The sequence below is a fragment of the Panthera pardus genome, unplaced genomic scaffold, assembly GCF_024362965.1.
Source record: "Panthera pardus isolate Hobbes unplaced genomic scaffold, ASM2436296v1 HiC_scaffold_16, whole genome shotgun sequence".
In the NCBI taxonomy this organism is placed as follows: Eukaryota; Metazoa; Chordata; class Mammalia; order Carnivora; family Felidae; genus Panthera; species Panthera pardus.
This window is the reverse complement of record NW_026526721.1, coordinates 130,382,071-130,408,406: the sequence shown is the minus strand read 5'-3', so window position 1 is coordinate 130,408,406 and position 26,336 is coordinate 130,382,071. Positions and strand designations below refer to the sequence as shown.

At 40.1% G+C, this 26,336-nt stretch overlaps 1 protein-coding gene and 1 long non-coding RNA gene across 11 annotated transcripts in view; one reads left to right on the top strand and one right to left on the bottom strand.

The window, feature by feature from the left end:
* The window catches only part of NEK11 (NIMA related kinase 11), a 287,681-nt gene that overhangs the window by 199,266 nt on the left and 62,079 nt on the right, over positions 1–26,336 (top strand). For 7 of the 10 annotated variants that reach the window (XM_053903812.1, XM_053903815.1, XM_053903809.1 and 4 more), the window contains one exon: positions 23,652–23,748. The exons of the other annotated variants lie outside the window; for them this stretch is intronic. In XM_053903812.1, the coding sequence (XP_053759787.1) occupies positions 23,652–23,748 (97 nt within the window). The remainder of the gene's footprint in view (positions 1–23,651; positions 23,749–26,336) is intronic. 10 annotated transcript variants of the gene reach the window in all.
* Positions 8,064–24,388, bottom strand: LOC128777325 (uncharacterized). The gene is made up of 3 exons (XR_008422593.1): positions 24,176–24,388; positions 23,545–23,771; positions 8,064–8,253 (listed from the first exon to the last, which is right to left on the bottom strand). It is a non-coding gene; the product is annotated as an uncharacterized LOC128777325 (long non-coding RNA).

The following is a 26,336-nucleotide window of genomic DNA, read 5'->3' as shown; positions in this document are numbered from 1 at the left end:
CGCCTCGCCGCCCTTCCTACCCTCTTCCGTGGGCCTCTCGTCTGTGCTTGGCTCCGGAGACTCCGTTCTGCTAATCCTCTGGCAGTTTTCTGGGTTATTTAGGCAGGTGTAGGTGGAATCTAAGTGATCAGCAGGACGCGTGGTGAGCCCAGCGTCCTCCTACACCGCCATCTTCCCTTTCTCCTACAAGATTTTTAAAAAATTGTTTTATCTTTATTTATTTTTGAGAGAGAAAGACTGAGCAGAAGCAGGGGAGGAACACACACACACACACACACACACACACACACAATCTGAAGTTGGCTCCAGGCTCTGAGTTGTCAGCACAGAGCCCAATGCAGGGCTCGAACCCATTATCCATGAGTTCATGACCTGAGCTGAAGTCAGATGCTCAACCGACTGAGCCACTCAAGTGCCCCTCCCAAGATTTTATTTACTGTTGTATTCTCAAAGTCTACCATATAGCCTGGCACATAGTATTTTTTCAATAATATTTTAATGAATTAATAGAAAGATGAGTAGAATTGCCATGTGGTTGGAGGGGGAAATATTCTCTGGAAAGGATCAAGCAGCATGAAAGCTCAGAAGTATGAACAACTGGGTATATTCATGGAACTAATAAGTTTGGTATTACTGGAATATAAGATGTGAGGAAGGGATCAACAAACCTGGCTGTGTAGGGCCAAACCCATGGATAATTTACATGCTAGGTTAAGGAGCTTGAATTTTATCCTGTGGGTTAGGGCACCAGTGGTTTTTAAACATGGTCAGAAAAGATTACCTTTAACAAACAAGAATGAGGTTGTTTTGAAAGGAGTGACTTGAGATGATGAACAGGTTATGGGCCCTCATTACACAGACAATAGATGGTGTTACTATAGTAACTGTTGAGGCCCATCTCTACTGAGTGAGAATAGAAAATGACTTCTGACTTCCTCTTCATCGAACTTAGAAAGGAAAATTATGTCTCCATATTTCTTAGTAACCAGATTATGAATCAAGGCAGCATATGAAATTTAATGTTTTTAAATGTTTGTGAAATTGGCTGTGCTTCTAGAGAAAGAAGTCATCAGCAGAATGATATAAGTCGTTGGTAAACTATATTTATAAAAAGGCTTATTTTGTAGATCCAAACTGGATGTTGTCACGGAAGTAATTAGAATATGACAGATGCATCATGACTTTTCTGCCCATTAAGAACCAACTCTTTAGTGTGTTCAGATATCTGATCAGTTTGGCTTTTTGAAAATTGTTACCTCTCAATTCTTCCATTGAACCTTGGTAATAACTACTTAATCTCTACTAAACAATGTGACTGATATAGACCAGAGAAAGCATCAGGGCTTCTGAATCTTTTAGAAACTTCTTTGCTTAAGCTCTTCAAACTCTAAGCTGTTAACTGTAGAGTTGACTGATAGCCATTTAACCTTGGACTATTGTGTTTTTCACCTTGAAATAAATGAATTTCTCATACTAATTAGAATTATTTCAACATAGTGTTTTATCCTTCATTACTGGCACACTGGAACCGCTACATTTGAGGAGGGGAGGGTTATTTTGGATCATAAACTACTTGAATCATTTTGATGTGGGTGCACAAGGCACAATATCAGTTTGCCAGTATCCCCTCTGTTTATATATTAAAGAAATTTAATACTTCCTATGAGTCCTTTAATCCTTGAAAGGATGTAACAGATTTAGAATTAGTGGCAATTTATAGAGAACCCACTATGTGTCTGCTACCATGAATATACCCATGCCACTTTCATTTGGCAGATGTGTGGTGATACAGACAGGGGAAGGGAAAAGGCTTTGTAATATAAATAAATCTCTGAAACTATAGTATAATTCATTCTTAATAGTATACTTTTAGCAAAGAACATTCTGTCTATTACTACTATCTAGAAAAAAAAGTTCCAGTGATCAAATTTATCTAAGAGAGAAACTCAGTAATCATGCACTCATTTATTACTCACACATTATGATTTCACCAAGTTAATATATGTTGGTTTGTAAGCTCCTTGGGAGCTTCCTGTGTATAATCTGAAACTGGCCCCACACCGAGGCAGGGGAGGAGAGACTGAAGAAAGAGAGTGGCCAGTCCAGATTGGTAGGTGGCAGGTTTAATAAGCAAGAGAACTTATATACAAGGCTTGTCTTGAGTGGCTGCAAGACAATTAGATTTCCACAGCCATCTGCCAAATCTTAAAAATTTATTAGAGGTCTTAACTGGGTTTAGTCATGTGTACTAATTATCCAAATGGTCTCAATACCACATCATTGTCTCAAGACTGTGTCTTTGGAGGAGGCTCTGGGAGCAGGGAAGGTAAATGGAATGAACATTCCAATGACAGAGGAAGGGATGAGGAGCCTCTGATTGCCAAGATCTAGCTCACTGATCAGCCAGCAGTCAGGTCTTCTCAATGACCTCCACCAACGGAGTACTTTGTAGAGGAATGATATTAGGTCACAATGATGTCTTAGGCCTGCATCCTGCCACTAAAGGCTTATCATTTCAGAGGAGAACTAAGGCAGGCATAAATAACTATACAAGAGTAAGGATTCAGAAAATGGGGAGATTGCTTTTATTTGGGGGAATAGAAGTCATCAAGGAAGCTTCCAGGAGAAGGTACTGAGATCACTCCTGACATAAGCATAGATTTGGCCATGAGAAAATGAAGGCCCCGCAGGAGCAAGGGACAGGGTAAGAAGGAACAGAGAGGCAGAAACAGGCAGGAGCAGATGGACTTTGCTCAGGAAAGTGGTTCCATTTGGTGTTATTTGCCTGAGTTATCACCCTTGTTAATACAACATGAACTATTGATACACCTAATTTTTATTATTTTTCTTAAACAAATACGGTCTTCTTTTCTTTGTAAAAAGTGTTTACTAGGACATTTAATATCTAATACCCTTTTATGTAGAGGAAAATATTCCTACTACTTGCTCCTGATTCAATGTTCAATATATTAAGCTAAATAATTACAAAGATATTACTACTCCCTTTCTATCTTGTTTTGATAGACTCTAGCTCTCCTGTTTGTTAAAGAGTCATATATATGGACTCCTAAATTTTCTTCTAGGATTCTTATTGTCTTATTTTTCATAATTTTTATAGCAGTAGAATTATTCCTTTCCACTTAATTTAAATTCTCCTTTTGTCATATTGAAACTCCTGGATATTGTCCATTTCTGATTATTTTGGTCTACTGTTCTAGCTTCTTCATCTTCTGTCAGTACCGGAGTATTCTAGTCACACTGCCTTTATGGAATGTTTTAATGTCTGATAGTACAATTACTTTCCAATTTTCTTAATTTTTCAAAATGCTCTTATCTTCTGACATTTATTTTCCCACATGATTTTTAAGAACATTTATCCATCTCCAAAGGACACCTTTTTGTTTTCTATTAATAAGTTCTACAAAGTTAGTAGCATAGCCTTTCTTTTTTTTACATTATTTATATTAAATATAATTTATTGTCAAATTGGTTTCCATGCAACACCCAGTGCTCATCCCAACAGGTGCCCTCCTCAATACCCATCACTCACCCTTCCCTCCCTCCCACCCCCCATAAGCCCTCAGTTTGTTCTCAGTATTTAAGAGTGTCTTATGGTTTGCCTCCCTCCCTCTCTGTAACTTTTTCCCCCTTCCTCTCCCCCATGGTCTTCTGTTAAGTTTCTCAGGATCCACATAAGAGTGAAAACATACGGTATCTGTCTTTCTCTGTATGGCTTATTTCACTTAGCATAACACTCTCCAGTTCCATCCATGTTGCTACAAAGGGCCATATTTCATTCTTTCTCATTGCCACATAGTATTCCATTGTGTATATAAACCACAATTTCTTTATCCATTCATCAGTTGATGGACATTTAGGCTCTTTCCATAATTTGGCTATTGTTGAGAGTGCTGCTATAAACATTGGGGTACAAGTGCCCCTATGCATCAGCACTCCTGTATCCCTTGGGTAAATTCCTGGCAGTGCTAATGCTGGGTCATAGGGTAGATCTATTTTTAATTTTTTGAGGAACCTTCACACTGTTTTCCAGAGCAGAGTAGCATAGCATTTCTAAAGCAACCAAGCTGCAGTACAACAGGGATTTCAAAACTGGTGTTAAGGTCAATGCAGAAGCAGTCTTCATATATTTGTTTCTTTTCCTGATACTTCATAAAAGTTGGTGCCTATATTGCTTATCTGTGGCTGCATAAAAAATTACCCAAAAACTTTTTGGCTAAAAACAACAATAATCATTTTCTATTTTTCATAGTTTCTTTGGGTCATGAATTTAGAAGTGGCTTGGCTGGGTGGTTGTGGCTCATGTGGCGCTCATGAGGCTATAGTCAGACACAGGACCACAATCATCTGAAGGCTGGACTGACTCTGGAGGATGCATTTCCTTTTCACAAGGTGACTTGAGAATCCTCAAGGCCACTAATGCTGGACATTGCGCATCATTGCTAGACTGGCTACCATTGCCACCTCAGGAACCTGGCTGTGGCCACCACTCCTGCCCTACCCCTGTCTGGATGGATTCCATGTGATCTCTGTCCCTTGACATTACTAACTTCTGATGGACACTCTGCAGAAGATGTCTGTCATTGGCAGAGGCTGGTCATGCGCCTACACAATGTGCCTACAATAAGGGAGGCTGGGAGAATGAGCGTCCAGTATTTTTAGCTTCTTTAGTGGGAGCCAGACTCTGTCTCACAAAGTGGAAGATTCTTCGAACAAGGGAAGAAGAATGTGAGGCCAAAGATAATAATACATATCTACTGTAGTAGTGAACTTTCTTGTTCTAGGAGATGTGGAAGGAGAGATGGCCCTTGCAGTGTTTTGTGGAAACATCTCTTTTGGCTTTCACAGAAGGAATAGATGATTCAAGAGAATTCTTTTTCGATTTATCTTCTGCGCTGCTGTCTGTAGAGGGAGCCATCTGCTTCGGACAGCAGTCGTCAGGATTGACATTCTAATAAAAGGTGCGAACTTATCCTGGACAGAGGACCAGGGCCAAGCCAGTGGGGTTAAACTCTGCAGAGTGAATGCCTGCGTGCAGAACCAAGACATATGATCCTGGATCTGCTTTGCTGAGTGCTGAGCTGAGACCCCAGTTCCACTCTATTCAGCTGAAAAGAGGTAGTCAGGACACAGGCCCTCCATCGTCCATCCCAGCCCCAGAAGGGGCTCAGTAATGCTCTTGGGTATGTCTGACTGCATGTGGCACAGATGGCCATCCACGTGCCTTCCTAGGTGAGGTGGCTGCTCCTGGACCCCAGTAAATGAGCTAATTAACTTGGCCATTTGAACTTTAGAGACTACTTGTTCTGGAAAGGACAATATTGAGCTGTTCTTTCTGGCAGTAATTATGTACCAGACCAATTGCTTTTTGAGGCCACTTCTAGTTGGGTCAGTCAAGCTGTGTCACTGGAAGAGAGGGAATTAGTCCACCTATTTGCAGGGGCAGAGCATTTCTTTTCTGGTTCATTTAGAACTATAAGGTTATTAACACAAAAAGTTAGAAATATGGGTAAGACTGCATTTAACTACAAATCACTTGGTGATGAAGTGTCTATTGAGCTTTCCTGGCACAGAACCGTGGTAGAGTGCAAACAGGAATATGATTCACAGTTCATATTTTCAAGGAATTAGTGGTGTGAACATCTCTAGACCAAATGGCTAGAATTCCAGGCAGGAAGTAGTAAACATCAGTGAAGATGAGTGGGAAGATCAGAATCACCAGCTCACTGCGCCCTACCCCTGGAGATGCTGCTTCAGTAGGTTTAAGGTAGGTCTTGAGAATCTGCATTTTTTAAAAAATCTTTTTAATGTTTATTTATTTCTGAGACAGAGAGAAACAGAGCATGAGTGGGGGAGGGGCAGAGAGAGAGGGAGACACAGAATCAGAAGCAGGCTCCAGGCTCTGAGCTGTCAGCACAGAGCCCGATGTGGGGCTCGAATCCACAAGCCAAAACATGAGATCATGACCTGAGCCGAAGTCGGTTGCTCAACCGACTGAGCCACCCAGGCGCCCCATGAGAATCTGCATTTTTTAAAGTAGGCTCCATGCCCAGCATGGGCCCAATATGGGGCCTGAACTCACGACCCTGAGATTGAGACCCAAGCTGAGATCAGGAGTCGGGCACCTAACCAGCTGAGCCACCCAGGTGCCCCAAGAATCTGCATTTTTAGCAAGTTACCAAGCAGTGTTGATGATGCTGGTCCAGGGACTGTACTTTGAGATCCACTGGGCTAGAAGCACTCTCTTCCAGCTGTGGCTTTATAAACAAAATGCTTATTTTTGACAAATTTTGATAAATTGAATCAAGTTTTTAATAAAAATGCCTCACATTCAATTTTTTTAATATTTGTTTTTGAGAGAGAGAGAGAGAGTGTGTGTGTGTGTGTGAGTGGGGGAGGGACAGCAGTGGTAGGGGGAAAGGGGATCCAAAGCAGACTCCATGCTGACAGCAGAGAGCCCAATGTGGGGCTTAAACCCACTAACCCCGAGATCATGACCTGAGCCGAAGTTGGACACTCAACCAACTGAGCCACCCAGGTACCCCACATTCAATTTTTAATATATTTATGATCCCACTGACGAGAGTGGTATAAATAAATATACAAGGGTTTTCATGGCAGTGTTTCTTACAATAGTGAAATTAATTTAATTAATTAATGAATTCCAATTAAATTGGAATCAAAATAAATGCCTAGCAATGGGAGCTAGTACATCTTCTAGAAAAAAGTTCTTCACAGTTTATTAAAAGCGATGATGTAGTTACGTATTCACTTGCATGAAAGGTGTTATAAAGTATACAAAACTGTAGTTCACCGTACACGCACTCACACACACACACGTGTGTGTGTGTGTGTGTGTGTGTGCGCATGTGTGTGTGTGTATGTGCATTTGGAAACACCAAAGTGTTAGTAATGGTTCTGTTAAGCAGCTTTTCCCTTCCGTGTTCTCTAACTTGTCTGCGTTGAGCATGGATGACTTATGTGATCGGTTTCTACTAAAAGAGGCACTGACACATTCACCTTAAGTACTTTAGTCAGTCTTGCCATCACAAGAAAAGCAGGTTTTGTTTCTAAAGCCAGGATTTTCTGCGTTGGCCCCTTAGAATAATTAAACTCCATAAATACTGGCTTCTGGCTCCACAGAGTAAGCGCAGCTGAAGAAGTTAGAGTCTGGGTTCCACAAACTTCTTAACCTATATCCACATTTAATTGTTTATTTAAAAACCAGACACCCTTCCCCCCCTCCCACCGCCCCAACTTTTGTGTTATACTAATAGGTGCTATTCTTAGAGGCCTCTTCTGATACATTTGAAAGGTTGAAAGGAAACAAGCATTTGCAAACCTCAAACGCCTATTGTTTGTAGTCTTCCACACAGTTCAGCTGAATATTTGTTGTGTGAAATAACCATGTGGTAAAAATAGAAAGTTTATTTCCTATCTTCTGGTATTTATTATCTCCCCTATGGGTAGCAAGTTTTCTTTCTCAAGTTGACCCACCTTTTCTGACTAATTTAATTTTGGTGGAGAGAGTGGGATGCTATTTACTTATTGGGAAGTTGCCCTGTGCAAAGCACTATGGTGGGGGCCATGGGGAAGAGGGAGGTGGTGTAAATCCACCTTGGGCCTTCACCAACAACAGAGCACCTTTCTATATAATCGCTGCATTTGAGCTTTACTAGTGCTTTTTGTACAGGTTTTTTGCACAGGTGAGGGAACTGAGTCACAGAAGTTTTATAACTTAGGCAAACATCACAGAGTCTTAGGGTACTAAGACTTAGGGTACTAAGGCAGCTCACAGTGCTCAACTGAATGTACCCTGGCTCCCTTCCTACTGGAAGCCTCCGGAGATTGTTCCTTCCTGGACCTTCTTCTTTCCCTCTGACTGCTTTCTTCGCCAGTCTCCTCATGGGGTTTGTCTCAGACACAGCTGTTGCTGCACCGTTGGCAACAACTTCCTTGGTTGGCGGTTTCTGCCCTGTACCTACAGAATAGTACTCTGAAAGAATCGCAAAAGTGTGTGTGGGGGGGGGGGGGGAGTATAGGGTTCCATTTGTATATTTATTATCATTCTTATTTATTACTCAACTTGTTGAAGTCAATGAGAGAACCACCTTCATGCCCCCACATCCTCCCAACCAGGTACCCATGTGTCATGGCCTGGGTTCTTCAGGAAGCAGCCTCTGACGTAAAGTTGAGCGGGCAGGACCTTTATCTGGGAGTGCCCCCAGGAGAGCCCTGTGGACAGGAGGGGAAGGAAGCAGTGTCAGTTAGAGGAAGGACAGTGCATTGATGCAGGCCTGATGATCCTTCCCCAGCCCCATGGGGAGTTCTGGACTTATAGGAATTGTGTGCATGGGCCAAACCTATACCATGGTCAGTCATTAAATGTGGGCCACATGGGAGGGACATGATATTTTTTGTTTTTACCATTTTATTTTATTTGTTTTTTTAGTTTACATCCAAATTAGTTAGCATACAGTGCAACAATGATTTCAGGAGTAGATTCCTTAATGCCCCTTACCCAATTAGCCCATCTCCCCTCCCACCACCCCTCCAGTAACCCTCTGTTTGTTCTCTATATTTAAGAGTCTCTTCTGTTTTGTCCCCCTCCTTGTTTTTATATTATATTTGCTTCCCTTCCCTTATGTTCATCTGTTCTGTGTCTTAAAGTCCTCATATGAGTGAAGTCATATGGTTTTTGTCTTTCTCTGACTGACTAATTTCACTTAGCATAATACCCTCCAGTTCCATCCATGTAGTTGCAAATGGCAAGATTTCATTCTTTTTTATTGCCAAGTAATACTCCATTGTATATATATATATATACCACATCTTCTTTATCCATTCATCCATGGATGGACATTCGGGCTCTTTCCATAATTTGGCTACTGTCAGTGGCGCTGCTATAAACATTGGGGTGCATGTGCCCTTAGGAAACAGCATACCAGTGTCCCTTGGATAAATACGTACTAGTGCAATTGCTGGATTGGAGGGTAGTTCTATTTTTAATTTTTTGAGGAACCTCCGTACTGTTTTCCAGAGTGGCTGCACCAGCTTGCATTCCCATCAGCAATGCAAAAGAGATCCTCTTTCTCCGCATCCTCGCCAACATCTGTTGTTGCCTGAGTTGTTAATGTTAGCCATTCTGACAGGTGTGAGGTGGTATCTCATTGTGGTTTTGATTTGTATTTCCCTGATGATGAGTGATGTGGAGCATTTTTTCATGTGTCAGTGGGCCATCTGGATGTCTTCTTTGGAGAAGTGGCTATTCATGTCTTTTGCCCATTTCTTCACTGGATTCTTTGTTTTTTGGGTGTTGAGTTTGATAAGTTCTTTATTGATTTTGGATACTAACCCTTTATCTGATAGGTCATTTGCAAATATCTTCTCCCATTCTGTCAGTTGCCTTTTAGTTTTGCTGATTGTTTCCTTCGCTGTGCACAAGCTTTTTGTTTTGATGAGGTCCCAGTAGTTCATTTTTGCTTTTGTTTCCCTTGCCTCCGGAGATGTGTTGAGTAAGAAGTTGCTGCAGCCAAAATCAAAGAGGTTTTTTCCTGCTTTCTCCTCAAGGATTGTGACGGCTTCCTGTCTTACATTTAGGTCTTTCATCCATTTTGAGTTTATTTTTGTGTATGGTGTGAGAAAGGGGTTCAGGTTCATTGTTCTGCATGTTGTGTCCAGTTTTCCCAGCACCACTTGCTGAAGAGACTGTCTTTATTCCATTGAATATTCTTTCCTGCTCTGTCAAAGATGAGTTGGCCATACACTTGTGGGTCCATTTCTGGGTTCTCTATTCTGTTACATTGATCTGAGTGTCTGTTTTTGTGCCAGTACTATACTGTCTTGATGATTACAGCTTTGTAATGCCATTTGAAGTCTGGGGAGGGACATGATCTTGGGCAAGGCAGGTTTCTGTGGCTAAGGCAGGTCGTGAAGGGACCACAGCTGGAGGCTTCTAGCAACTGGGGAACAATTCCTTCCTTGAAAGAAACTTGGGTGGTACATTGCTATCCCTGAGGCGCTGAGATAACATAGCGAAGACAGAGAACAGCCTGCTTTGCAGATTCTTAGGCAATTTTATTGACATCATGAGGTCCAGTGTATCACAAGAACATCTCAAGGAGAAAATCTTCATGAAGATGAAGGCCAGCCAAGCCTCTCAGAAGAGTGGGACAGCTTTCACACTCCCTACTGGTTCACAGCTCCCATCATCTGGAGCGGTGGAGAGAGGAGAAGGCAGATGCGATGTTCTCCCCAAACTTCCATTTTTGGAGGAGAGATTTTTTTTCTGATAATTTACTGATTTTTAAAAATCAGCTCATGAAAATTCTTATCTGGATGTGGCACTTCTGTGGGGGATTAGAAAGAATATACATTTGGCAGTCAGGAAACCACAGTTCAAGTCCTGACCCTGCCTCTTTCCTTATAGCTCTGTGACCTTGAGCAAGCCACACAGCCTCTCTTGGCCTCAGTTTCCCCATCCATAAGATAAGATAGTTTGGCATGAAGAGGTCTGTGGTCACTTCCAGCTCAGGATCATGAAGCTTCTCCAACACGTAGGCCAGGAGTCAATAAACTACAGCCCACAGGCCAAATCTGGCTCAATACCTGTTTTTGTAAATAAAGTTTTACTGGAACACAGCCATGCTCATATATTTTGCCTCTTTTCTATGGCTGTTTTCATGCAACAATGGCAGAGTTGAGTAGTTGCAACGGAGATTGTCTTGCAAGTCTAAAATATTCATTACTTGACTCTTTACAGAAAAAAATTTGCCATCCCCTAGGCAAATCTTCCATCACGTGCCATTCTAAAGAGAAGAAGGAACAATATGGGCCACGAGGACATGGCTTTGCAATAATTTGGGCCAAGAGAGGTGTCTGTCAAGTAACATTTCTGCAGTATTCCTTGGGCAGTTGCGAGAAAGGGGAGGGTGAAAGGAGATGAGGAGAGAAGCATCCTGAACATACTGTGCACCAAGGGCAGCGTCTGCAAGGATTCCTGAGTAAGCAGTGTCCTTAAGTGGGATCTTGTTTGCCAAAATATCCACCCCTGCAATCCCTGCATCAGCTCATTTTTACCCCCACAGCAGGATGTTTAGCACGGAGGGAAAATGCAGGTTTCTCTTTTACCATCAAGGTCATTTGTGTAGGAACTGAGCTGGGGGAATAAATGAGTAAAGTAAATGAGTAAAGGGAAATTTTGGAAGAAATGAGGGAAGAATCTCTCTCTGCTGGTGAAATGGCAGAATCATGAAGCTGTCACTCCTTTAGAGAAAATAGCTCTGCTGGTAAGAGACCACAGAAGTAGGAGGAATCCCGACAATATTACTATTATGAGCTGTGCTCCGCAGTCTTAAGAAGCACAGCTTCTAGTTGCTTAACGACTCTTCATATCATCTTGTGTTCATCTCAGTGTCAAAACAGCCCATGGGGTAGTATCAAGTGTTATAATCCTCATCATCCTATATTTCACAGGTGTGGAAAGACTTCAGGATGATTTGCCTGATGCTTTTTATAACGTCTGCAGCGTTTTATGTTTCGTCCCAGCCATTTGCCTCTTAACATTTGGTCCTTTCGATTGCTTTTTGTTGTTGTTGTCAGTATTAGTGTTGTCTTCCCAGGGAAATTCCACCCCCCTGGAGGTCCGGGAAGATGTCTCATACCAGGTCATAGAAGGTTTGCATTGAGAGAAGGCAGTCAGTCTAATGAAGCCACTTAAATATAAAATGAGGAAGATGAGGCTCTGAGAGGTGACCTGAGGGCCATATAGCTGGTGAGAATAGAGCTAGAACAATAACTATGATCCTCTAACTTGAAGGCTGGTGCTTTTTGCACAGATCTTCATTACACCTCTTGGTAGTCCCCCTACCAAGTGTCTTATGTATACATACAAAGTAGTACTCCTGGTGAGTATCTAGACAGATACCCTGTCTTTTGAAATAGATTAAGCTCTTTCTGGGTTAAGGACCATGGCTACTATTTACATTACTTTAACTCCTAACTTTGAGCATCAAAAATATAATCCCTACCTTAAGAAACTAGAAGATGAGGAGTGAATTAAACCCAAGCAAGCAGAAAGGGAAGAAATAATGAAGACAAGAGTGGAAATAAATGAAATAAATAGCAAATGAATGAAATAAAATAGAAAACCAATACAGAACATCAATAAGACCAAATATTCTTGAAAAGATCAACAAAATTAATAATTTTTTAGCTATAATGTCCAGGAAAATAAGAAAGGACACTCAAATTCATGAATCTGGAATGAGAGGGGAGACATAACTACTAACCTTAAAAAAATGAAAAAGATGAGAAGAGTATACTGTGAACAACAGTATGGCAGCAAATCAGAGAACTTAGATTACATGGGCAAATTTCTAGAAAGTTACAAATTCCCAAAACTGAGTGAAGAACAAGAAATCTGGACAGACCTAAAAGAAGTTGATCAAATTAGTAAACTAAAAACTTCCAGTAGAGAAAAGCCCAGGCCCAGAAGCTTTCACTGGTGAATTCTGCCAAACATTTGAAGAAGAATTAATACCAGTTCTTCACAAACTCTTCCAAAAAAATGGAATTTGAAGAACACTTCCGACTTCATTCTGTGAGGCCATTCTTTGATACCAAAACCAGACTAAGACATCACAAGAACAAACAAAATGATGAACCAATATCCATCATGAATAGATATGCAAAAATCATCAACAAAACACTACTAACATAAATTCATTTAAAAAACATTAAAAAAAACAAAGGATTACACATGATCAAGTAGGATTTGCCTGAGAATGCAAGGGTCATTTAATATCAGAGTGTCAATAAATGAAATATACCATATTAATAGAATAAAGGGAAAAATTATATGATCATCTTAATAGATGCAGATAAAGCATTTGACAAAATCCAATATACTTTCTTTTTTTATTACTATTATTTTTTTAATTTTATTTTTTATTTTAGAATATGCATCCAAATTAGTTAGCATAAGTATCCAAAATCTATAAAGAGCTCACCAACTCCACACCCGAAAAACAAATAATCCAGTGAAGAAATGGGCAGAAAACATGAATAAACACTTCTCTAAAGAAGACATCCGGATGGCCAACAGGCACATGAAAAGATGCTCAACGTCGCTCCTCATCAGGGAAATACAAATCAAAACCACACTCAGATATCACCTCACGCCAGTCAGAGTGGCCAAAATGAACAAATCAGGAGACTATAGATGCTGGCGAGGATGTGGAGAAACGGGAACCCTCTTGCACTGTTGGTGGGAATGCAAATTGGTTCAGCCACTCTGGAAAACAGTGTGGACGTTCCTCAAAAAATTAAAAATAGACCTACCCTATGACCCAGCAATAGCACTGCTAGGAATTTACTCAAGGGGTACAGGAGTACCGATGCATAGGGGCACTTGTACCCCAATGTTTATAGCAGCACTCTCAACAATAGCCAAATGATGCAAAGAGCCTAAATGTCCATCAACTGATGAATGGATAAAGAAATTGTGGTTTATATACACAATGGAGTACTATGTGGCAGTGAGAAAGAATGAAATATGGCCCTTTGTAGCAACATGGATGGAACTGGAGAGTGTTATGCTAAGTGAAATAAGCCATACAGAGAAAGACAGATACCATATGATTTCACTCTTATGTGGATCCTGAGAAACTTAACAGAAACCCATGGGGGAGGGGAAGGAAAAAAAAAAAAGAGGTTAGAGTGGGAGAGAGCCAAAGCATAAGAGACTCTTAAAAACTGAGAACAAACTGAGGGTTGATGGGGGGTGGGAGGGAGGAGAGGGTGGGTGATGGGTATTGAGGAGGGCACCTCTTGGGATGAGCATTGGGTGTTGTATGGAAACCACTTTGACAATAAACTTCATATATTGAAAAATAAATAAATAAATAAATAAAAAGGAAAAAGAAAAAAAAAACAAATTAGCATATAGTGAAGTAAAGATTTCAGGAGTAGATTCCTTAATGCCTCTTACCCATTTAGCCCATCCCCCCTCCCACAGTCCCTCCAGTAACCCTCAGTTGTTTCTCCATATTTATGAGTCTCTTCTGTTTTCTCCCCCTCCCTGTTTTTACATTATTTTTGTTTCCCTTCCCTTATGTTCATCTGTTTTGTCTCTTAAAGCCCTCATATGAGTGAAGTCATATGATATTTGTCTTTCTCTGACTAATTTCACTTAGCATAATACCCTCCAGTTCCATGCACGTAGTTGCAAATGGCAAGATTTCATTCTTTTTGATTGCCGAGTAATACTCCATTGTATATACATACCACATCTTCTTTATCCATTCATCCATGGATGGACATTTGGGCTCTTTCCATAATTTGGCTACTGTCAGTGGCACTGCTATAAACATGGGGATGCATGTGTCCTTTCGAAACAGCATACCTATATCCCTTGGATATTTATCCTATTAGTGAAATTGCTGGGTTAGAGGGTAGTTCTATTTTTAATTTTGGGGGGAACCTCCATACTGTTTTCCAGAGTGGCTGCACTAGCTTGCATTCCCACCAGCAATGCAAAAGAGATCCTCTTTCTTTGCATCCTCGCCAACATCTGTTGTTGCCTGAGTTGTTAATGTTAGTCATTCTGCCAGATGTGAGGTAGTATCTCGTTGTTTTGATTTTTATTTCCCTGATGATGAGTGATGTGGAGCATTTTTTCATGTGTCAGTTGGCCATCTGGATGTCTTCTTTGGAGAAGTGGCTATTCATGTCTTTTGCCCATTTCTTCACTGGATTCCTTGTTTTTTGGGTGTTGCGTTTTATAAGTTTTCTGTGGATTTTGGATACTAACCCTTTATCTGATAGGTCATTTGCAAATATCTTCTCCCATTCTGTCGGTTGCCTTTTAGTTTTGCTGATTGTTTCCTTCGCTGTGCACAAGCTTTTTGTTTTCATGAGGTTCCAGTAGTTCATTTTTGCTTTTGTTTCCCTTGCCTCCGGAGATGTGTTGAGTAAGAAGTTGCTGCAGCCAAGATCAAAGAGGTTTTTTCCTGCTTTCTCCTCGAGGATATTGATGGCTTCCTGTCTTACATTTAGGTCTTTCATCCATTTTGAGTTTATTTTTGTGTATGATGTAAGAAAGGGGTCCAGGTTCATTGTTCTGCATGTTGCTGTCCAGTTTTCCCAGGCACCACTTGCTGAAGAGACTGTCTTTATTCTATTGGATATTCTTTCTTGCGTTGTCAGAGAGTAGTTGGCCATATGTTTGTGGGTGCATTCCTGGGTTCTGTATTCTGTTCCATTGATCTGAGTGTCTGTTTTTGTGCCAGTACCGTACTGTCTTGATGATTACAGCTTTGTAATGCAGCTTGAAGTCCAGGATTGTGATGCCTCCTGCTTTGGTTTTCTTTTTCAAGATCACTTTGGCTATTCAAGGTCTTTTCTGGTTCCATACAAATTTTAGGGTTATTTGTTCTAGCCTTGTGAAGAATGCTGGTGTTATTGGATAGGGATTGCATTGAATATGTAGATTGCTTGGGTAGTATCGACATTTTAACATTATTTGTTCTACCTATCCAGGAGCATGGAATCTTTTTCCATTTCTTTGTGTCTTCTTCAATTTCTTTCATAAGTTTTCTATACTTTTCATTGTATAGATTTTTCACCTCTTTGGCTAGATTTATTCCTAGGTATTTTATGGTTTTAGTGCAACTGTAAATGGGATCGATTCCTTGATTTCTCTTTCTGTCACTTCATTGGTGGTGTATAGGAATGCAACCGATTTCTGTACGTTGATTTTATATCCTACAACTTTGCGGAATTCATGAATCAGTTCTAGCAGTATTTTGGTGGAATCTTTTGGGTTTTCCATATTGAGTATCATGTCATCCGTGAAGAGTGAAAGTTTGACCTACTCCTGGCCGATTTGGATGCCTTTTATTTCTGTGTGTTATCTGATTGCAGAGGCTAAGACTTCCAATACTATGTTGAATAACAGTGGCAAGAGTGGACATCCCTGTCTTGTTTCTGACCTTGGGGGGATAGCTCTCAGTTTTTCCCCACTGAGGATGATATTAGCATTGGGTCGTTCATATATGGTTTTTATGATCTCGAGATATGCTCCTTCTATCCCTTCTTTCTTGAGGGTTTTTATCAAGAAAGATGCTGTATTTCATCAAATGCTTTCTCTGCATCTATTGAGAGTATCCTATGGTTCTCGTCCTTTCTTTTATTGGTGTGATGAATCATGTTAATTGTTTTGCGGATATTGAACCATCCTTGCATCCCAGGAATAAATCCCACTTGGTCATGGTGAATAATTGTTTAATGTATTTTTGGATCCGGTTGGCTATTATCTTGTTGAGGATTTTTGCATCCATGTTCATCAGGGAGATTGGTCTATAGTTCTCCTTTTTAGTGGGGTCTCTTGTCTGGTTTTGGATCAAGGTAATGCTGGCTTCATAGAAAGAGTTTGGAAGTTTTCCTTCCATTTCTATTTTTTGAAACAGTTTCAAGAGAATTGGTGTTAACTCTTCCTTAAATGTTTGGTAGAATTCCCCTGGAAAGCCATCTGGCCCTGGACTCTTGTTTTTTTGGCAGATTTTTGATTACTAATTCAGTTTCCTTACCGGTTATGGGTCTGTTCTTCCTGTTTTAGTTTTGGTAGTCTATATGTTTCTAGGAATTTGTCCATTTCTTCCAGATTGCCCATATTATTGGAATATAATTGCTCATAATATTCTCTTAATATTGTTTTTATTTCGGCTGTGTTGGTTGTGATCTCTCCTCTTTCATTCTTGGTTTTATTTATTTGGGTCCTTTCCTTTTTCTTCGTGATCAAACTGGCTAGTGGTTTGTCAATTTTGTCGATTCTTTCAAAGAACCAGCTTCTGGTTTCATTGATCTGTTCTATTGTTTTTTTTGTTTGTTTGTTTCGATAGCATTAATTTCTGCTCTAATCTTTATTATTGCCTGTCTTCTGCTGGTTTTGGATTTTTTTTGCTGTTATTTTCCAGCTCCTTACAGCATAAGGTTAGGTTATGTATCTGAGATATTTCTTCCCTCTTTAGGAAGGCCTGGATTGCTATATACTTTCCTCTTAAGACTGCCTCTGTAGGGGCGCCTGGGTGGCTCAGTCGGTTGAGCATCCAACTTCGGCTCAGGTCATGATCTCACAGTCTGTGAGTTCGAGTCCTGCATCGGGCTCTGTGCTGATGGCTCAGAGCCTGGAGCCTGCTTCCAATTCTGTGTCTCCCACTCTCTCTGCCCCTTCCCTGCTCATGCTCTGTCTCTCTCTGTCTCAAAAATAAATAAAAACATTAAGAAAAAAATATTTAAAAAAAAAAAAAGACTGCCTTTGCTGCATCTCAGAGGTTTTGGGTTGTGGTGCTATCATTTTCATTGACTTCCATATACTTTTAATTTCCTCTTTAACTGTTTGGTTAGCCCATTCATTCTTTAGTAGGATATTTTTCAGTCTCCAAGTATTTGTTACCTTTACAAATTTTTTCTTGTGGTTGATTTCGAGTTTCAGAGCATTGTGGTCTGAAAATATGCACGGTATGATCTCGATCTTTTTGTACTTACTGAGGGCTGATTTGTGTCCCAGTATATGGTCAGTTCTGAAGAATGTTCCATGTGCACTGGAGAAGAATGTATATTCTGCTGCTTCAGGGTGAAATGTTCTGAATATATCTGTCAAGTCCATCTGGTCCAGTGTGTCATTCCAAGCCATTGTTTCCTTGTGGATTTTTTGATTAGATGATCTGTCCGTTGCTGTGAGTGGGGTGTTGAAGTCTCCTACTATTATGGTATTACTATTGATGAGCTTCTTTATGTTTGTGATTAATTGATTTATATATTTGGGTGCTCGCACATTTGGCGCCTAAATGTTTACAATTGTTAGGTCTTCTTGGTGGATAGACCCCTTGATTATGATATAATGCCCTTCTGCATCTTTTGATACAGTCTTTATTTTAAAGTCTAGATTGTCTGATATAAGTATGGCTACTCCAGCTTTCTTTTGTTGACCATTAGCATGATAGATGGTTCTCCATCCCCTTATTTTCAATCTGAAGGTGCCTTTAGGTCTGAAGTGGGTCTCTTGTAAACAGCATCTAGATGGATCTTGTTTTCTTATCCATTCTGTTACCCTATGTCTTTTGGTTGGAGCATTGAGTCCATTGACGGTTAGAGTGAGTGCTGAAAGATAGGAATTTATTACTGTAATGATTCTTGTAGAGTTGGAGTTTCTGGTGGTGTTCTCTGGTCCTTTCTAATCTTTGTTGCTTTTGGTATGTATATATATATTTATATATATATATTTGGTATATATATATATATTTTTTTTTTTTTCATCTTTTCTCCCCTCAGAGAGTCCCTTTTAAAATTTCTTGCAGGGCTGGTTTAGTGGTCACAAACTCCTTTAATTTTTGTTTGTCTGGGAAACTTTTAATTTCTCATTCAGTTTTGAATGACAGCCTTTCTGGATAAATAATTCTTGGCTGCATATTTTTCCAATTCAGCACACTGAATATATCCTGCCACTCCTTTCTGGCCTGCCAAGTTTCTGTGGATAGGTCTGCTGCAAACCTGATCTGTCTTGCCTTGTAGGTTAGCGACTTTTTTTCCCTTGCTGCTTTCATGATTCTCTTCTTGCCTGAGTTTTGTGAATTTGACTATGATATACCTTGTTGATGGTCGGTTTTTGTTGAATTTAATGGGGGTCCTCTGTGCTTCCTGGATTTTGATGTCTGTGTCTTTCCCCAGGTTAGGAAAGTTTCCCGCTATGATTTGCTCACATAACCCTACTACCCCTATTTCTCTCTCTTCCTCCTCTGGGACCCCTATGATTCTGATGTTCTTCCTTTTGAATGAGTCACTGGTTTCTCCAATTCTTAAATCGTGCTTGTTTGCCTTAATTTCCCTCTTTTTTTCTGCTTCGTTATTCTCTATAAGTTTGTCCTCTATATTGCTGATTCTTTGTTCTGCCTCATCCATCCTTGCAGCCGCTGCATCCATCCATGATTGCAACTCAGTTATGGCGTTTTTAATTTCATTCTGGCTATTTTTTATTTCTTTTATCTCTGCAGAAAGGGATTCTAATCTATTTTCGACTCCAGCTAGTATTCTTATTACTGTGATTCTAAGTTCTGGTTCAGACATCTTGCTTGTATCTGTGTTGGTTAAATCCCTGGCTGTTGTTTCTTCATGCTCTTTCTTTTGGGGTGAATTCCTTCGTGTTGTCATTTTGAAGGGAGAAAAGGAATTAATGAGGTAGAAAATTGAAATTAAAAAAAATTAAAATAAAAAAAATATTAAAATTCAAAATTAAAAACACACACACACAGAAATCGAATAGATGATGCTAGATCCTAGGTGTGTTTTGGTCTGGGTGTTGAAAGTGGTTTGACACATTAGAGGGAAAAAAAGTGGGGGGCAGGATAAAAAAAAAAAGGAAATCGTTTGAGAATTTAAAAAAATGAATACACTGAAGTAGACAAAAATGAGATGATGTGGGTAAAATAGAATTTGAAAAAATACACACAAAATAGAAAATATAGTAGAAAAAAATTAAAGAAAAATATTTTTAGTAAAAATTAAAAAGAAATATGAATTTTTTCATTTTCTGTATTTACGAGAAAAGAAAAGAAACAAAACAGAAAAAAAGAAAAAAGAAAAAAAATCATTTGAAAATTTGAAAAAGTGAATACACTGTAGCAGACTAAAATAAAATGATGGGAGTAAGATAGAATTTGAAAAAACTTACATAAAAGCAAAAAATATAGTAATAAAAATTAAATAAAAATATTTTTAAAAGAAATTGAAAGCAAAAATGAAGTTTTTCTCTTTCTGCATTCAAGAAAAAGAAAAATGAAAATGAGAAAAAAAAGAAAAAGAAAGAAAAAAAGGAAATTGTTGGAAAATTTGGAAAGGTGAGTACACTGAAGTAGACTAAAATAAAATGATGGAGGTAAAGTAGAATTTGAAAAAACTTACACAAAAGTAAAAAATATAGTAATAAAAATTAAAGAGATATTTTTAATATAAATTGACAATAAAAATGAGTTTTTTCTCTTTCTGTATTCAAGAAAAAGAAAAGAATTTTAAAGGAGAAAAAGGAAAAAGAGAAAGAAAGGAAAAGGAAAAAATTAAATAGATGAACCTGCTAACAGATTGAAGTAGGACTGAAATTGCTTAGTTTTCCCCTAGAGGTCAGTCCATGTAGCTCTTTATAGTCCATAAATTAAGCTGGAGGTGAGCTTAGTTCTTGAAGAGCGAAGTTGGCTCAGTTGAGCTGTTACACCGAGCCCCGCCCTCCACTAGATGGCGCTGCTAGCCTACTGGGGTGGATTGTTGTGGTGCTCGTAGGTGCGCATGCGTGGGAGCGGTGAAAATGGCGCCACCCAGCTACCCAGTCTGTTCTCCCGGATCAGCAATCGCCCACCCGTCCTCTGTTTTCAGCTCTCGTCCACTCCCCACTTTTTCACTCTCTGTGACCAGGCCCCAGGCAGTACCTCTCTCCCAAGTTTTGTCTCAAATGTGGCTGTTTTCCCCAGCCCCTTACTTCCAAAGGACTGTGGCTTTGACCCATTCTGCCCCTCTATGGGAGGGTCTCACTGAGCAGTGGCCGAATGAGCAAGGGCTGAATGTCGGCTGCACCCAGGAATGCCCGCTGGACCCTGCTGTTGCTGGTGCCCCAAGACTGCGGCCAGGTGCCAGCCTGCCCAAAAAAAAGTTCACGAGACAGTGTAGCAGCAGCTTTTCAGGGATTATGAAAAATCACAACACGTATCTGGCCCCAGGCTTCACCCTCAAAGACCTTGCCCCAGCACCAGCCAATGTGGCTGCCTTCTGGGGTCTTCTGGGACCGGGTGGCTTCAACAGTCTCTACCAAATGTCCTTCCAGCAGTGGAATCACATCTCCCCATGTGGCCTGAGAACCTCCCAGACTTCACTCTGTTCCTGGGGATTCACCCTTCCCATCAGAGAACCACCAGGTATCAAGCTGCAGAGTTGGCTGACTTTGCGCTCCCCTTGTTTACAGTCTTAATGGAATTTAAACCCTCTCCTTTCTCCTTTCTCCGTTTTTAGTTTAGTCCCTGCGACTGTTTCCAATTTTCCACTTTCTCTCCAGCTGCTTTTGGGGAGGGATGCTTTTCCTGTATGCTCCCCCCCTCCCCAGTGTCTGTCTTCTCTCCTCCCGCAAAAGGGTTCCCTACCTTCCGCGGCTTCTTGCTCTGCAAGTTCAGCTCTCCATTCCGTGTACCTGCTGAATTCTGTGATTCAGGTTGTGCAGATTGTTGTGTTAATCCTGCAATCAGTTTTCTAGGTGTGTAGGATGGTTTAGTGTTGGTCTGGCTGTATTTCATGGACACGAGACACACAAAAAGCTTCCATGCTTTTCCGCCACCTTGGTTCCTCCCCTATCCTTTCTTGATTAAAAAAAAAAAAAAAACAACACTCAACAAACTAAGAATAGAAAGGAACTTCCTAAACCAGATAAAGGGCATCTATGAACACACTATAGCTAATTCATACTTATTGGTATAAAAATGAGTGTTTTTCCCCTAAGATCAGGAATATGACAAAGATGTTTTCTTTCACCACTTCCATTTAGCACTGTCCTAGAGGTTCTAGCCAGGGAAATTAAGTAAGGAGAAGAAATAAAAGGCATCCAGGTTAATGAATGGATAAAGAAGATTATATATCTTATATAGAATCTAGGGGTATTACTCGGCAATCAAAAAGAATGAAATTTGCTGTTTGCAACTATGTGGATGGAACTAGAAGGTATTATGCTAAGCTAAATTAGTCAGAGAAAGACGAATATCATATGACTTCACTCATTTGAGGACTTTAAGATACAAAACAGATGAACATAAGGGAAGGGAAACAAAAATAATATAAAAACAAGGAGGGAGACAAAACAGAAGAGACTCTTAAATACAGAGAACAAACAGAGGGTTGCTGGAGGGGTGGTGGGAGGGGGGATGGGCTAAATGGGAAAGGGGCATTAAGGAATCTACTCCTGAAATCATTGTTGCACTATATGCTAAGTTTATGTAAATTATAAAATAAATTATTTTTTTAAAAAGGCATCCAGGTTAGAAAAGAAGTAAAACTATCTCTACTTAAAGATAACATGTTCTGGGGCACCTGGGTGGCTCTGTCAGTTAAGCGTCCTTCTTCGGGTCAGGTCATGATCTCGCGGTCTGTGGGTTCAAGCCCCGCATCGGGCTCTGTGCTGACAGCTCAGAGCCTGGAGCCTGTTTCAGATTCTATGTCTCCCTCTTCCTCTGACCCTCCCCTGTTCATGCTCTCTCTCTCTGTCTCAAAAATAAATAAATGTTAAAAAAAATTAAAAAAAAAGATAACATGTTCTTGTACATAGAAAACCCTAAGAAATCCACTAAAAACTGTTAACACTAATAAACAAGATTGCAGGATACAAGATCAATACACTAAAACCAGTTGTATTTCTATACACTAGCAGTGAACATTTCAAAAATGAATTAGCATCAAAATAAAATACTTAAGTATCAAAAATAGCATCAAAGTAGCATCAAAAAAGTATAAATTTAATATTATACATGCCTTATGCTGAGATCAACTTTGGAAGCACAAAGAACAGGGTAAAGAATATTTGCAAATTCTATATCAAGTAAAAGTTTAATATCCATAATATGTAAAGAACTACAACTCAACAACAAAAATACAAACAACTCAATTTAAAAATGGGCAAAGTACTTGAATAGACCTTTTTTTTTAAAAAAGAAGATCTATAAATGGCCAAAAGCCACATGAAAACTCATGAAGGAAATGGAAATCAAAGCCACAGTGAGATACCACTTCTCATCCACTAGGATGGCTATAATTTAAAAACCAGAAAATAACAGTGTTGTTGAAGATGTGGAAAGACCTCATACACTAATAGAGGGAATGTAAAATGGTGTAGCTGCTGTGGAAAACAGTCTGGTGGCTCCTCAATAAGCTAAGTATAGAATTAGTATATGACCCAGCAATTCCACTCCTGGATATATACTCAAAAGAATAGAAAATGGGTACTCAAACAGATTATTGTAGGCCAATGTTTATTGCATAATTACTTACGACACTAAAAAGGTGGAAACAACCCAAGTGTCCGTCAATAGATGAATGGTTAAACAGAGCGTGATATATACATGCAATGAATATTATTCAGGTATAGAAAGGAAGGTCTAATACATGCCACATGCTGATGAACCTTGAAAACAGTATGCTAAATGAAAAAAGCCAGATACAAAAGGATACATATTGTATGATTTCATACCACACTTGCCGAAAGAGACTGCCAAAGGCTCCTCGAGAACATTTGCTTTTCCATAGATGCATTTCCCCTGAGTTCTCTCCTATAAAAGCCTGTCTTTTAAATAGCAGTGTCCCATTTAAATAATCCTTTCTGACAGAGGCTTGGCCCTGGAATTCCTTGTGCATATTAAAACTATAAATAATCCTGTCATTAGGAATAAATCTCCTTAATGTTCATGTCATAACTGAATTCACCTCTAATTAATGTAGCATTACCTAGTGGCACAGGTGGATTAACTTCTGTTTTCTGATTGCCCTTGAATGTTGTCTGGAAGTTGCCGGGGTGCTGATGGAGTCAATAAGGGCTGTGCATTGATTTTCAGATGCAAGGACGATCCCCAGCACAGCTCCAGACGTGTCCCCGGGACTAACAACGTTCAACAGCACAGTGGCCGCGACCAAGATGAAACACATGAGGGAGTAAGTAGCATGTTGCCTGACCCCTAGGAGAGTGGAACATCAGACCATATTGACAAGGAGTGTGATCCTATCACGTAATGCTATTCCACTTGGACACCACAGACATAACAGCTGTGCTCTTCTAGAAGCCGGTGTAAAAACTCATTTGGAAAGGCCTGAATCTGCATCAAAAACTCCTGCTGTGGTCTGAATGTGTGCCCCCCTCCCACAAATTCATATGTTGAAATCCTAACCTCCAGAGGACATGTTAATAGTAGGTGGAGCCTTTGGGAAGTGCTTACATCATGGCACTTAATGACTGGCACATAGGCCTTATGAATGGGATTGGTGCCTTGTAACAGAGGTTCCAGAGAGCTCCCTAGCCCCTGGTGCCATGTGGGGACACAGGGAGCAGTTGCTGGCTTTGAACCAGGAAGAGGGCCCTCACCAGAAGCTGCCCATGCAGGTGCTTTGGTCTTGGGCTTCTCAGCCTCCAGGACTGTGAGCAATGCATCTCTGTTGTTGATAAGCTACGCAGTCTATGGTAGGCTGTAGCAGCCCTGAAGAATAAAGACAGCACCGGTTACAGGCTTCTGGGCAAAGAAGAAACCCCAGCCTCCTAGTCCAAATTTTCCTGGACAATTCATGTCTGTAGATCAGGAGTTGATCTCTGGTGATCAGAGAGATCACCTCTCTATAAGGGGTGATGTAATAAATACTTTAGGTTCTGTGGGCCGTAGAATTTCTGTCACAATCACTCAACTCTGCTGTTGTAACACAAAAGCAGCCTTAGCCAATATATAAATAAGTAAACGTGGCTGTGCTTCAATAGAACATTGTTTCAGGCTGAAATTTGAATTTCATACAATTTTCAAGTATCACAAAATATTATTATTTTGATATTTTTCAACCATTTAAAAATGTAAAAACAATTCTTAGCTCACAAAATGTACAAAAAGCAGGTGACAGGCCACTGATTTGGCCTGTGGCTCTATCGTTTGAAGACCCCTGCTAAACTTCTAAAGTCTACTTCCTGTATTGGCACTGTTCATGAACAGTTAGGGAAGTTAGGCAAAAATTATTTTTCAGTCGATTTACATTTAGATTGTTCTTGCAACACCACACATCCTCATACAGGTTGATGTTTGAAAGCAAAGGAGAGGGGTGCCTGGGTGGCTCCGTCAGTTAAGCATCCAACTCTTGATTGTACCTCAGGCCTTGGTCTCAGGGTCATAAGTTTAAGCCCTGCCTTGGGCTCCATGCTGGGCCTATTTAAGCAAGAGAGAAAGAGAGAGAGGGAAAGAAAGAAAGGGGGAGGGAGGAAGGAAGGAAGCAAAGGAGAAAAAAGTGATGAAAATTATTTCCAAACTTAAAGCTGGTAGTGTATTTTCTTTTTTTTTTTTCATGAACTTTCATTTAGTTTATTTTTTTTTAAGTTCTTTTTTTTCTTTTTTTTTAAATATGAAATTTATTGTCAAATTGGTTTCCATACAACACCCAGTGCTCATCCCAACAGGTGCCATGCTCAATACTCATCACCCACCCTTCCCTCCCTCCCACCCCCCAGCAGCCCTCAGTTTGTTCTCAGTTTTTAAAGGTCTCTTATATGTTGGCTCCCTCCCTCTCTAACCTTTTTTTTTTTCCTTCCCCTCCCTCTTGGTCTTTTCTTAAGTTTCTCAGGATGCACATAAGAGTGAAAACATATAGTATCTGTCTTTCTCTGTATGACTTATTTCACTTAGCATAACACTCTCCAGTTCCATCCACGTTGCTACAAAAGGCCATATTTCATTCTTTCTCATTGCCAAGTAGTATTCCATTGTGTATATAAACCACAATTTCTTTATCCATTCATCAGTTGATGGACATTTAGGCTCTTTCCATCATTTGGCTATTGTTGAAAGTGCTGCTCTAAACATTGGGGTACAAGTGCCCCTATGCATCAGCACTCCTGTATCCCTTGGGTAAATTCCTAGCAGTGCTATTGCTGGGTCATGGGGTAGATCTATTTTTAGTTTTTTGAGGAACCTCCACACTGTTTTCCAGAGAGGCTGCACCAGTTTGCATTCCCACCAACAGTGTAAGAGGGTTCCCGTTTCTCCACATCCTCGCCAGCATCTATAGTCTCCTGATTTGTTCATTTTAGCCACTCTGACTGGCATGAGGTAATATCTGAGTTTGGTTTTGATTCGTATTTCCTTGATGAGGAGCGACGTTGAACATCTTTTCATATGCCTGTTAGCCCTCCGGATGTCTTCCTTAGAGAAGTGTCTATTCATGTTTTCTGCCCATTTCTTCACTGGATTATTTGTTTTTCGGGTGTGGAGTTTGGTGAGCTCTTTATAGATTTTGGATACTAGCCCTTTGTCCTATATGTCATTTGCAAATATCTTTTCCCATTCCGTTGGTTGACTTTTAGTTTTGTTTATTGTTTCCTTTGCCGTGCAGAAGTTTTTTATCTTCATGAGGTCCCAAGAGTTCATTTTTGCTTTTAATTCCCTTGCTGTTGGGGATGTGTCAAGTAAGAAATTGCTACGGCTGAGGTCAGAGAGGTCTTTCCCTGCTTTCTCCTCTAGGGTTTTGATGGTTTCCTGTCTCACATTCAGGTC